This window comes from Oenanthe melanoleuca, chromosome 10, assembly GCF_029582105.1.
Source record: "Oenanthe melanoleuca isolate GR-GAL-2019-014 chromosome 10, OMel1.0, whole genome shotgun sequence".
Classification (NCBI taxonomy): Eukaryota; Metazoa; Chordata; class Aves; order Passeriformes; family Muscicapidae; genus Oenanthe; species Oenanthe melanoleuca.
The window spans coordinates 14,634,496-14,648,158 of record NC_079344.1 but is presented as its reverse complement, the minus strand read 5'-3'; the positions used below and the strand labels follow the sequence as shown (position 1 = coordinate 14,648,158).

The 13,663-nt window shown below is 43.9% G+C and overlaps 2 protein-coding genes across 9 annotated transcripts in view; one reads left to right on the top strand and one right to left on the bottom strand.

Moving 5' to 3' along the window:
• Nucleotides 1–589, bottom strand: part of ASB7 (ankyrin repeat and SOCS box containing 7) — a 29,214-nt gene extending 28,625 nt beyond the window's left edge. For all 3 annotated transcript variants that reach the window (XM_056500041.1, XM_056500042.1, XM_056500040.1), the window contains exon 1: nucleotides 447–589. The gene's annotated coding sequence lies outside the window, so the exon portion shown is untranslated. The remainder of the gene's footprint in view (nucleotides 1–446) is intronic.
• A 208-nt stretch (nucleotides 590–797) lies between these two features.
• Nucleotides 798–11,685, top strand: LINS1 (lines homolog 1). Of its 6 annotated transcripts, XM_056500181.1 has the most exons (8): nucleotides 815–901; nucleotides 4,428–4,959; nucleotides 5,046–5,135; nucleotides 6,009–6,150; nucleotides 6,389–6,979; nucleotides 7,184–7,347; nucleotides 8,247–8,326; nucleotides 8,955–9,032. In XM_056500181.1, the coding sequence occupies exons 2-6, from the start codon at nucleotides 4,558–4,560 to the stop codon at nucleotides 7,240–7,242; spliced, it is 1,284 nt and encodes a 427-aa protein (XP_056356156.1). In that variant the 5' UTR covers nucleotides 815–901; nucleotides 4,428–4,557; the 3' UTR covers nucleotides 7,243–7,347; nucleotides 8,247–8,326; nucleotides 8,955–9,032. The 6 variants fall into 6 exon arrangements, with proteins under 6 accessions (XP_056356154.1, XP_056356156.1, XP_056356151.1 ...); XM_056500176.1 differs by lacking the exons at nucleotides 7,184–7,347; nucleotides 8,247–8,326 and adding an exon at nucleotides 10,093–11,681 and having other exon boundaries at nucleotides 8,955–9,135; XM_056500180.1 differs by lacking the exon at nucleotides 8,247–8,326 and having other exon boundaries at nucleotides 8,955–9,034.
• Nucleotides 11,686–13,663: the final 1,978 nt, after the last annotated feature.

Sequence of the window (13,663 nt, the reverse complement as noted above, 5' to 3'; positions counted from 1 at the left end):
AAGTAAAGATAAGTGCTAAAGAATGGGACAGGAAGTAACCCAGAAAGCTGAGCTGCTGGGAAACCAAACCTCTCCCTCGCAGGAGTTCACGCTCCAGGAGCCGTCAGCCGCACACACACACACACACACAAACACACACACAAAAAGCCGGCCAAGCCCCAGCGCACAGCTCCAAGGCCCGGCGGCCGCCAAGGCACCCGGGGCGCCGCTGGGGGCTGGGGACGGGGACCCCCCTCCGCGGGCAGCCCCGGGGGCGGCCCGGAGCCCGCCGGGGGAGCGGGCAGGGGCGGCGGGGGGCCGAGCACCCCGTCCCGGGGGGGGCGGCGGGGGCGCCCCTCACAGCCCCGCACCCGCCGGAGGGGCTGCCCGGGGCGGGCGAGGGGAGGCCACGGGGTCGCGCCCCCCCCTCCCCGCGCGGCGAGGGACCCCGGGGCAGCCGGGGTTACCTGCGTGACCCGCGTGCCGGAGCGGGGCGGGCCGGGGGCCCCGGGCGCGGCCGCCCCCCGCGCTGGCGGCGGCGGCGGGCGGGGGGTCGGGGGGGCCGAGCCGAGCGGGGACACTTCGCTCCGGGCCGCCCCCCTCGGCTCGCGGCGGGGTCGGCGGGCGGGGACTGACCCGCGCCGCGGCCAATCCGCGCCCACCGCGCCGGCCCCGCCCCCGCCCGCGCGCCGCCGCCGCTGCACCATTGGCCGCCGGGCTGACGGCGGGCCCGCCCCCGCCCGCGCGCCGCCGCCGCGCCCCATTGGCCGCCGGGCTGACGGCGGCCCCGCCCCGCGGCTCCGCCCCGCTGCCGTAAAGCCGCGAAGGAATGGGAGGGGGTGGCTTTGCGACAGGGGTCGGTGGCGGCGGTTCCGGCGCTGTGACGGAGCGGAGTTTGGGCCTCGCGGTCCTCCGGGGGCGGGTGAGTGGCGAGCATTGCCTGGCAGTGGCCGCCGGGCAGCGGGGAGGGGACGGGACGGGCCCGTGCGCTCCGCGGCTCGGGGTGACTAAGCTGGGCCGCGGGCGTGCGGACCCGGGGGGAGTGAGAGGCGGGGCCTGGAGTGAAAGAGGCGGGGCCGGATGGGGAAGGGCGGGGCTGTGGTCATGTGGGCGTGGTTGTGCTGTGTGGGGCGGGGCCTTGAGGAGGCGGGAGGGGCTGAGGGGGGATCCCGGGAAGGCTGAGGGCAGAGCTCGAGGGGCAATGGTGGGGGGATCCCGGGAAGGGCTGAGGGCAGAGCCCGAGGGGCAATGGTGGGGGGATCCCGGGAAGGGCTGAGGGCAGAGCCCGAGGGGCAATGGGGGGGGGGATCCCGGGAAGGGCTGAGGGCAGAGCCCGAGGGGCAGTGGTGGGGGGATCCCGGGAAGGGCTGAGGGCAGAGCCCGAGGGGCAATGGCGAGGGGGGATCCCGGGAAGGGCTGAGGGCAGAGCCCGAGGGGCAATGGTGGGGGGATCCCGGGAAGGGCTGAGGGCAGAGCCCGAGGGGCAATGGGGGGGGGGATCCCGGGAAGGGCTGAGGGCAGAGCCCGAGGGGCAATGGGGGGGGGGGATCCCGGGAAGGGCTGAGGGCAGAGCCCGAGGGGCAATGGGGGGGGGATCCCGGGAAGGGCTGAGGGCAGAGCCGGGAGAGGCCGAAGGGGGAGCCCAGAAGGGCTGAGGGCAGAGCCCGGGCGGCGCTGAGGGAGCAAGGGGCGGGTGAAGGAAGGGTCGCCGGCTGGGGCCGAGGGTCTCTGTGCTGTGCTGATGCCGGCTCAGGAAGCCGCGCTGGGGAAGGGGCGGGAGGCCCCGGCTCCCCTCAGCCCGGCAGGACGGGGCTCTGGAGAAGCGGCAGCTCCGTGCTCGCTGTGTGCGGCGGGTTCCGATGAGCGCTGGCGGTGAGGGGCCATGAGGCGGGGCCGGGTCTGGGTCTTCTGCCAGCAGTGACTAAAGGCGCTCGGCAGAACTGCAGCCAAAGCAGTGCTAAGGTGTGCTGAGGTGTCACAGTTAACACGGATTGCACAGCTCAGGTTGTTTGCAAACTCTGGAAAGAAATGACACTAATTTACAGTATTTCAGCACTGAGCAGAAGCTTATTTATTGAGAGATGTCACTGCAGGTACAAGGAGACCAAAGTGTGTTTTATTTCTTAAATGCTACAATCATTTCATTGTAAGGAAATCCACAGCCTTCAGATTCATATCCAAAAATCATAGGCTGAGGTTTCATTTTGCTGTATCAGATTTAATTTTTAAATGAGAACAGAGTCGGGTTTTGGATAGGTTTTCTGGCAAAAAGGGCCTTAAAGCTCATCTTGCCCACCCCGTGCCATGGGCAGGGACCCCTTTCACTGTCCCAGGTTGCTCCCAGCCCTGTCCAGTCTGGCCTGGACACTTCCAGGGATCCAGAGGCAGCACACTTTCTCTGGACACCCTGTGCCAGGCCCTTACCACCCTTGCAGGGAACAATTTTTTCCTAATTTGACTGAACTACCATTGTTGATAGCCCTTTTTCCTTTTCTTTCTTCTTTTTTTTTTTTTTTTTTTCTTTCTTACTAACACAATTGACACACAATAACTCAGAGATACAAGTGAAGAGGTTTAGGTTTCTTCCCTTACTCTGTTTGCAGCTTCACTTGATTTGATTTTGATTTTAAAGCATTATTAATCATAAAAGGAACATATAAAACCCCTTCTTTTTTTTGTTTCTTATTTTCTGCATAGTTTTCCTTTCTGTCTTTTACGTGATCAGTCTATATATAAAGGTTTTTAGAACTGTTTCCTGTTGTTTATACAGGAGTCTGGCTCTGAGGTGTTGCCTTAATTGGTTTTTAGATGCTGTCATGAATAACTCAGATAAATAATACAAATAAGGGTTTGAGTTTGTCACTGCTTTTCTTTACTCTTCAGCTTTGAGCTTTTCACTCTCGTGCTCTGTCTGAAACAAATTTAGTCCTTGTCTGATGTTTTCTCCCTCTTTGAAGTAAATGCCTTCAAAATAAGCCCCCTCACTTTAAATTTCCTTCGATGACTTATGTTTGTGAACTGTTGTCATGTGTGAGTGAGACTTATCTTAGAGATGCTTTTGTAAAGTTTGCAAATTAATGGTGGAACATAAATGTGTTATGGGAGGATACAGGAAAGCACAGCCAATATCATGTGGTGAAGGTGAAGTCTCACAGTGGATATCCTAGAAAAGTTCTGAATCTCTTCTGCCTTAACCACCTTGCTGGATCGTGTGAATTTGTGCATGAGATCTCTTCATTTACCAGATAAGGTGATAATTCAAGTTGATCTCAAACATAGAAGTAAATGTGTTGAGATGATTTTACTTTATTAGCTATTCATTTAGGAAGAAATAAAACTCAAGGATAGGAACAACAGCTATCTAAAATATTCAGAGTGATTTCTGAAGACAGTTTATGAGGTTTCAGGTCATGAATTTCCACCTCAAGTAAAATTCTGAAAAGATTCTGCAAATGAAAAGGAGATTTATTGCCTGAAATACCAGATTTATTTTTAACATCCAGCAAAATGTGGAGTATGGGAAAGGATGGGGGAAGGGTTCAGGTGAAGAACATGCTGTAACATTTTGGAGTTTTCAGGTCAGCCCTTGCTGAATGTGTCTTTAAAAATACCACACCAGAGGGAATTGTGGATCACTCCTGCAGGCAACTTCATGCTCCCAAATTTTAACTCCTTTTCTGAAGGAAGTGCTTTCTGATGGTGGGAGAAGTGATGAGTCAGGGTAGCACATCTTGGTCTGCCTTTAATACTTTGTGCCTTTGGGAAACCATTTTGTCAATACTCGCTTCAGCTGCAATTAAAAAATCAGGTTTTAAAAATTAAGGTGTAATTTTAAATGTTTGATGTTTTTAAAACTTGTGAAGATTATAAGATAGATGATAAGATAGAACAAAAAAATAAGTTTTACACTTTGTTTTTAAATTATTCTTTAATTTTCGATTTCTAATCTCTGTGCCCTTGAGGTCAGCCAACCTTGAGCCTGTGTGCAGCAAAAGTCAAGACTTGTCCTTCCTTTGGCTTTTTTGAGAGCTGTTTCCAGTTCCAGCCTCAGTGGAGAAATGAGTATTTCCAGTTCAGGGGAAAATTTGCAGCTGAAATTTAATGCCTGTTTTTGGAGGCACCTGTCACAAAAGAATTTAGGTTCTAGTAGTTTTAGCAATGTAGAGAAAGATCTAATCCAAGTACTCATACCCTTAGAAGTAGCCCCTAATAATAGTCATCTTTGGGTTTGTTAATTCCAGCAAATGAATTCTGATGTTGGTAATATAATACTGGAACTGTGAACTTCTTCCCAGCATGGTAATTCTTCATTTTAATGTCTCAGCATGTGCAGCTGAATTTGCATTTTCAAAATAAGTTTAATAATGGCAGCATTAACTCTAAAAATATGTTGTTCCTTTATATTTTCTAGTTGCTTGCAAAGTAACAGCAAAATGTTTTATTTATAGGTAACTTAGAAGAGAAATGCCCAGTGGTGCTTCTGTTTCTCTTAGTGGATGAAAATAACTAGGAAACTGATTTGCAGTGAATAATCAGTGAAGACACACAGCATTTTCTGGAATATTGCATGAGCTCATCATGAAGATCTCTCTCCTGCAGCAGGTGTATAAGGATGTCCTGGCAGGCATTCCCCTAGCAAGGGAAAGCCATCATTATTCCTCTCTAATTAATCTGGGTGTTGAGCAGCCACCAGGAGAAGATGAATCCTGTCATCAGAAGCATCTGCCATCTACTGCTGCTGGCATTGGGAGCCATCAGGACACTGATATGTCAGATGTCTCTGCAACAGATGATTTATCCACCAGCTTTGCAAACATGAGCTCCTCGTTCTGCCCACGAGAGGTGATGCTGCTCCAGCTCACCTTGATCAAAATGATGGTGGCGAAAGCAGAGTCCCAGGAAATTGAACTCCACGTGAGACAGAAGTACTGTGAAATCTTTGTTCTTCTTCTGAAGGAGGCAAAAATTGACACAAAATTGGTAACTTCTGAAAGAGTTTTTTAGGAAAGGAGGAAAAATAAAAAAGGATGTTCCTTAGATACTTTTCCTTTTTTACCTGTCTCCAGATTTACCTGCTCGGTTGTGACGATCGGCTGTTATCTCACATGGCCTCACAAAGTTTAGCATCTCTTGTGTTTTTCCAGCTGAAGGAAGAGGTGAGTGTGGCATCACTTGACAGCTCAAAAAATGGATTAGTGAACCTCTGCTTGCAGGTTATTCCATTTAACTCTACAGCCAAGTCTTTATAGTGTTTGTATTTTCTGAGGAAAATTTGTCAGCTGTGTTAGGAAGAGTCTGGAGTATGGAAGGAAAGGAGATCTGATGTGCAACAGAAGTGTGAAGTGTCTTTTATATATCAAAGTTTGGAATTTTATGAAACTCATTTAAGGTGAAATGGGTGTAGATGACAATCTTTAAGGTTGCAATACAGATATTAAAAAAAGTCATGATCTAGACTATCAGTATTTTTGCACTTCTTTGGTATCTGTTGAGTGATGCAGTAGATAAAAATAAATAATAACCTCTTGGAAGTTAATTCAATGCTTTGCTGTATCTTCTTGTTTGAATATCCCAATTACTTGAGGTTTGGTATTGTTTCTTTTTTTTTTTTTTAATTTGCTGTATATTTAGTGAATATGTATTGCAGTCTCCATGGTAGCATCCTGAAGAGAGATTTATTTGATAATTATGTTTGCAGTATTTCTTGCCAAGTTGTCTGGGAATTATGAATTCAGATCTAGTCGGTCTACAGAGTTATCCGATTTTGGATCGGTCACATGACATTGGGAGGTCTGGTTTTCCCTTTTTGAAACATACAGATAATTTCTATTGCATGCATATGTTGCTTCATGTTTGTAATTAAAGACCTAATTAAAGGTCCAAGACAGATATTGTTTTTACCTGTGTTTTGTCTGTGCCTACATTTGAATCTTTTTAATGTGCAATTTTAAATCATTGGATTATGATTTAATATAATTTGCATAACAACTGAGCGCATACGTGATTGGTTTTTTAATTCTTTTTTTTAGGACGCCTTAAACGTCCCGTGGCTCAGCTTTAGCCTGAAGGTACTGCTGGGATTCCCTGGGAATGCCCGGGTGGCCGATTGCCTGTGGACTCTGGCAGCGATTGTCAAGGAGACGCTGAAGGACGCGCTCGTACCCAGAGCTGGTACGGGCGGTGCTGGGGCGGTACCGGCTCGCGGGTGCCACCAGGAGGAGCAGCTCACCCGGGGTTCCTCGGGAATAGTTCGGCTCCAGGACGCCCCTTCCTTATACAGGGGGTGGCGAAGTGCTGTTAAAATGTAGTGGTTTGAGCATATTTATATTCTGAAAGTAGTGACAGCACCAATTTATTTCTTATTTGCTGATTTATCTGCGCCTCAGTAATGTGCCTCTTGTTGTTGTAGGTGTTCTGAAGAAGCTGTTGGCTCCTCTTGATGCAGTGCTTGAGGGATTTTATAATGCCATCCTGCTCCATCATTTTGACAGTCACCACTACACTTCACCTTATTCTGAAGCTACAAACAATCTGATCAGTTTTATAGATCTGCTTGAAGCACTTTTGGCTTCCAGAATTGAGCTGGAATTTCCGCTCAGGTGCCAGAGAATTTTATTTTTGAAAGTTTCTTATATCCTCAACGTTATTAGCTCATCAATTCCTTATGTAATCAAGAAGAAATTAATTTTGCTCCTTAAAAAATGTGTCCTTTACAAGTCCAGAGAAGATGCTAAAAGTGGATCACTGTTCTTAGAAACCTCATCTTTGTATGAGGATATGCTTGCACTGAGTAATGCTGTTCTGCAGGTTGTGAATTTGACTTGGCTTAATCAGATTCCACTCAGTGGAAAGTCCAGCTCCTTTGGAAGCAGTGAAGCTGCTCCTGGACATGATTCTCAAGGTGGTTCTGACCAAACTGTTCTCAGAGCCTTAAGTCTGGTTGTGCTTAAAGCACTGGAGTTCAAGATTCACAACTCTGCAACAGAAGCAGAAATCAAAGGTAACAGTCCATTTAAATTTTATTCATTAAGCAGCAAGAGTTTTAGAGCTTTCAGATTTTGTAGTTACAGCTCATTAAGACTGTAAATATGTTTCAGCTGAATTAGTGGTGCTGGGAGGGAGAAAGGAGAACACCCACCCAAGAAACTGCTGTTGTTGTGTCCTGCCTAATTAGTTGTCTCCTTGCATTTTATCAAATCCTTAGCCCTGCAGTATGTTTGGCTTGAAACACCTGCATTTGGGATTGAAAATTTTTCCTGTTAGGAACATTAAGCCAGCTTGAGATCACCAGGCTCTTCTTCAGCTGGAAAAGAGTCCATAGCACAAGTATCTACTCTGTTCAGGGTGGGGAACTGCAAGGAACTGCAGGTAACAACACCCTTTTTTAAGGTGGAGGTAGAACTTCAGGCACCATTATGCATTTATTTTATTAAAGGTAGAAAGCATTACTGTCAGCCAGGTAATGTAATGAGGCAAAGCCAGCTGTGGTATAGAAAGGTAAATAAAAATAAGGAATCTCCAAAGTAAGGCTCAGGGAAATTGTGGGACTTTACACAGAATCACAGAATGGCTTGGGTTAGAAGAGGCCTTAAAGATCATCCAGTTCCAAGCCCCTGCCATGGCGGGGACACTTTCCATTAAACAAGTTTGCTCCAAGCCCTCCCCAACCTGGCCTGGACACTTCAGCCAGAGCTTCTTTGGGCACCCTGTGCCCGGGCTTCACCAGCCTCACAGAAAAGAATTTCTTCCTAGAATCCAATCCTCCTGGAAAAAAATGGAAAGGCAGTTCAGGAGCAGCGTTTGTTAGACAGACACCCCTGAGAATGGGCATTCCTATATTTACTGATTATGTGGCCAAGAGTAATTTCTATTTCTTTTTAAACAATGGTGAAATTTTACAGCACTTTAAATACATTGAGGCACCTTAGTAGAAGTTCTAGATGTAAATATTTTACTTTTTATATTTCTATGCTAGGTAGCAAACCTAAAATCAATTTTTAATCCATCTGTGCAAAAAAGCTACAACTTCTGTAAGACAGCTTGTGAAGATTTTTCCAGATTTTTGGAAGATGTTATGTTTGTGATGTCAGTTGCATTCTTAAAGATTAAGTATTTGTAAAGAATATTTTACTTGTGATCCACCTTCTGAAAAATGTATGGAGACTGAGATTGTGTAAGAACAAGAGAAAAAAAAAAGTAGGCTATATCCATTTTAGATTTCTCTATGAAAATTCTTTCTCACAAAAACATTCTCCTTTCTTTTCCAGATTCATGACAGTAAAAATGAGTTTTTAAATTAGATTCAAACACCCCAACTGTCAAGAGGAATTTCAATTTGAAAGGAATGGTACTTCCTTATTTTAGTGACATTACAGGAAGTGTTTAAAACAAGCACCTAAATGCTTTAATATGCTAACTTCCAGGAAGCTGCTTGATCTTCTTGCTATTAACATGGATTAGAGTGGCTTAACTTTAATTAATTTTAATTTTGAAAGTCATTTCCAGATTTGTAGGGAAGATTTTCGGTCTGAAGAGTAATGATTAGTAACACAGATAATTTGATGTTGCTGTTATTTGCTAGAAGGAAAAACTAATCTTAAAGTCAAACATTAAGGAAAATCACATTGTGATGCAGTAAATAAAATTTATTTCAATATTGCAGGAAAAATTTTGAATATGTGGTGTGTTACATCGAAAACTGCTCTGTAGTATCTCATTAGTATTGAAGATATAAGTTCTTTGACTTAAGGGAGAAAGTCTGTCTAATGAATACAAAGTGATTTTTATGAGTAAGCTACTGCACTAAAATAGCAAGAGCTAATCTATAAAATTTGATGTTGTGATAAATCAGTTGAGCTAAGGAAAAAACTGCAATCATGAACAGTTATGCACTGTTAACTTAAAAAATATAGAGCGCGTGTTGTTTGACAACAGAAAATGTGTGGCAAAATTCATAGTTACGTTTTTCTTTTCAGGAGACTTTGAGAGTTCCATGTCCCAGCTGTTGATGTTCTGGAGGAGTCATGTAAAGCCTTCTCCACAATCTCACCCAGTTGTGCATCACTGTGAATGGCTCTCCTTGGTTTTCATGGAGCAAGATGATGACATGTGGGAAGCTGCTAAAGCTTTATTACTCATCTATTTAAAATTTGATAGGTCAGTGTACTTTTTTTTTCTGACAGAACTATGAAGAATTATACTTCAGTGAGGTTACTGTTGCTTTTGTTGGAAGGAAAATAATTTTTTAATAATTTAAAACCCCCCAAACCTCAGGATGATGTAATAATGTGTGTTGTAAGAGCTGATAATTTAAGTCTTTTTTTGGATGGAAATGGGAGTTGTGAAAGTTTCCTACTAAATAATTTATCATATCCTGTAATTCAGGATAATTGACTTCATGTCTAAAATAGTGGTTAGACAGATAAAAGCAAGATTGCTTCCTTGCAACACTGAAGGTTTGACAAGAATGGGATTTTAGAATTAAACTTAAATAATTCAGGTACTTTTGGTAAAGTTTTTAAGGATTGGCCCTATGGGAATTCCAGCTACTTCATAAAAATGGTTATTGCTAACAACTGAAAAGTGTTCTTCATGGATTTGTCCTGGGTGTACAATGCTTCATTGTTGTTTAAATTAACATACAAGATATTATTCTGATTTATACAAGGCCCTCAAGCTTCAAGTGGGAAGATAGTGCAAGTAATGTCTTGGATACACACAATTCTTAGACACTTGACTACAAGTAGGCTCCTCTTTCAGGGTGTGTAACATTCTGAAAGTTAGTCTGTATTCAGGTTAACAAAAATATTAAAATAAGATGGCTTCATATTTATATTAAGGTACAGTTTATGTGTTGTAAGTAGCTTTGTTTACTGCAGAAGGTTTCCTAAGGAGTGCCCTTTAAGGCCTGCTTTAAATGCTTTGGCTTCCTGAGCTGTCTGATATCCTGGCCCCACCTGCCTTCATTCTTTTGCACTCTGATACAAAAACTTCTCTTTTTGTTCTTACTTTTTTACAAAATTAAAAAAAAAATAAGGATCCATCTTCTGGATATTGCTGCTTTAAGGTAATACCATAAACTTCCATTAAATTATTTTCTGGCTTACTTTTCAGGTTACAGTGTGATGCTGCTGATACCCTAAACCAAAAAGAGGAGGAATCCTGGAAGTTACTTGTGCATGCAGGTGGATATAACCCACACTGTATCTTTTTATTTTTTCTGGAAAAGATTGCGTTTGATTCCACAGTACTTCTAGATTTTTTGATTTCATCAGAAACTTGCTTTCTGGAGTACTTGGTCAGGTACTTAAAGCTTCTTGGGAAGGAGTGGCATCAGTTTGTAGATGTCTGTAACCATTTTGATACCAAGCACAGCACTTTCCACCCAGTTTGTTCTGTCAAGCCACCCCACCGAGAAAAGCAAAGCTGTGTGACTGGGGAGAGTTTGCAAAATGCTGTTTGTGAAGCAGAACCACAGACTCCGATGTCTTTGGCTCCTGCTCACAACTGCCCGGTGTTTACAGCACGGCAGGGTGATAATGAGGCTGCAGAGTGGAACCCGTCTGACTCATTGACCCACACTGATAGCGTGTCCCTGCCTGGTTCTCTTCAAAGCCTGGTTAATTATGACAGCTCAGAGGACTCGGAGGTGGAATCAGATGGAAAAGAGTGCTTGGTAAACACAAAGCAATTGCCTTCAAACAATGAGGGTGAGGTGAGGAGGAGGGAAACTGGTTGCAGCTGCAGAGATGGCCAGAATCCGCGCACATCTGAAGTGTCGCCTCCGAAACCGGAGGGAGCTCGTACCTCATCCTGTTGGACTTGTGTAGCATCTTCAGATAACACTGCACCCCTAAGAGTAATGCTTTACAAATCAACCAAGTGTTTGGAAGAGCTGCAAGACTCCATTTCTAGGTTGCAGAGAAGAAATCTTTTCCCATATAATCCATCTGCATTGTTGAAACTACTGAGCCATGTTGGGAAGATGAGTAAATCCATGCATCTACAATAATCCAAAGTGTTCTTGTGGGTTTTTTAAACAAGTTCACCGGGAATATTTCCATGAGATTAATCACTTCTGAAGCTCATGCCTCTTGTACTAGTCAGTGCATTTGACCTTAGGCAGGGTAAACATGGATTTGGTTGGCACCCTAAAAATCTGGAATTGCATCCAGTGATATGATCCATGACCAGAGGATCCTAAGCTCATTCATCATGTGTATGTCAGTGTACAATGTATAAGGATTAGTGGTCGGATATTCAGCATTTTATAATAAATAACTCATGTGAAAGCATTTCAGAAATATATTTTTAAAGTATTGTCAATTAATACTTAATGTCATTCTATTTTTGAGTTCATTGCCAGATTGGTAGTGATTTATGGACTACAGGGCAAAGTCAATGCAACACTTGATTGCTTAGAAGTTGGGTTAAATAAAATAATATAGTTGGGGACAGTTCACTGTTTATCCTGTGTGTTGGTGCATTGCTCAAAGTGGACCTTCAGCTGTCTATATTCCTTTAATTAAAAGAAAAGGTAGATGTGAAATTAAAGCATATCTTGCCTATGGAAAAGTTTAGTTGAACATTATATCTTTAACTGAGCTTAGGTAATGCAGAAGTGACATTCCAACAGATTTTTTTATGTTCATCATGCATTTCCTACAAATACAGGATGTATATGTAATAAATTTAAATCAGAAAGAGAATTAGAAAGTGACTCCAGTGCAGTGAGACGGCTATTGAAGATGTTAAATTATTATCCTTATATCTTTTATTAGATGTAATTTGAATAACCTGAAAAGTAAGTGTCTGAGAGTTTGCCTGGGGGAGTGAGTTCAGAGCAGGATCCAAGGCAGCGTGTGCACTTAGCAGGAAAGCACCTGATGCTGCTGCTGCAGCTCATAATGATCTGCCAAGGGCTAGGCACTGGTAAAGAACTGACAACAGGAGCACTGGAAAAACCTCAGACCTCTTCAAACTGTGGGAAGCAGCTTTCCTTTCAGATCTTCTCTTGAAGGTAAGTGCTCTGTTCCGACTGAGAACAAGTAAGTGCTCTCTTCCTTTTGGATAGAAATTTAGTGTTAAATTAAAGTAGATGCTGAGCTAAGTAAGCAGTCTCTGGAGCACGTTGCTGACCTTCAAATCTCTGTGGCCATCTTCTAGTTTAGTCTTTGACCCTGAACTGGTGGATCAGTGCAATTGGGAGAGGAAGTAAACTGAGTGTAGCTTATGGGATCCTTTAGCTGGCAGTTCCAGTGCTCTCCAGTGCCACTGGAATGGTACGAATTCACAGACAGGGAGGTTTGGACCTCAGTCTTACTCCTTCAGGATGACAGCAGTATTTTAGGTAGGAAGGGGTGATCCTCTTCACTGGTATGAAGTAGATCTGAGTATTCTGGGTGTTTGTTGTGCCATGGTTTCTTCCTGAGGTCAAGACAGCTGTTGTGCAGAGGGGTGGGTGGGAATGTCAAGGAATGGAAACCTTTCCATTCATGCCTGCAGTTACTGTAGTTAAGAACTAACCCTGGAGTTGTCCAGGGCAGCACCATGCCTGACTTCTCTTTGTGCTCAGTTATGCTGTAGCTGCTGAGTTGCTCATATCTGTCAGGACTAAAATCCCTCTGGGCATGTTCAGAGATGCAGCTCCAGACAACTTGGGAACTTTTCAGTTCAAACACAGGAAGTGCCACGAGCGAGGTGATTGAGCAAGAGTTTCTCAAGTTCACAATTTTCAAAGTAGGTAGGTACTTATATTTCAGTGAAATCCTTTCCACTATCCTCACTCCTTTTCTAATCAATACTTTGCTGACTGGTTATTTTAATTGAGTGATTCCATTGTTTGCACTGAACATAGGGTTGTTCAGCATTTCCTGGTCTACGCTTTGCCAGCTGAATTGCAGCAGTATCTCTGACACTGATATGATAAGCTGAGTGGGAAAGGTAGAATGGTATGATAATTTTGGATAAGTCCTAATCTTATTTTTCAGTGATTACTACAACTATATAATCTTTTATAAAGGGTTTAGACATCTCAGAACAGTGTGGAGAATGTAGCAAGAAATGTAGGAGCCTGTGACCTGATTTTTTAAATACAGCAAATCCAATTGCAGTGCAATTGTATTTAATTCTTACAAACTTGAGGCTGATTGTGTGCCCACCTGGTTATTAGAAGTGATCATTCCCATATGTTTCCCTTCTCAGAAAGCCATTGTTTTAATTCTCAGAATGTTTTAGTTGTAAAAGTGGGTAAATATAGCTTGTATCTGGCAATTAGATACCTTAATATGTTGATATTTTACCATTTATGACCTGAGATGGAGTTAAATTGATTAGTTGAGGGTTTTTTTTGTTGCACATAAATTGAGAGTGAGCCATGAAGGTGAATTGGAGTTCTTTAGCTGTATTGAGAAAACCAACCACAAAAAAGCACCTTGCTGAAGAATTTGTATTTTAATCAATTGGTGAGTATGGAAAGTGGTTTGGTTTGGTTAGGTTTTGGTATGGTTGTTTTCAATGCTGTGAAGTTTTTAGGCACAGCTGTTATTTCATGTGCTAGAGCAAATTAATTCAGCTGCAGAACCTGTTACCAATGTAAAGTTAGAACTTGGGAATTAGGTCAGTGATTACCAGGAGATCCATGTGCCTTACCTTTGGGTATTGATAGCTGTCAACATTTCTTGTA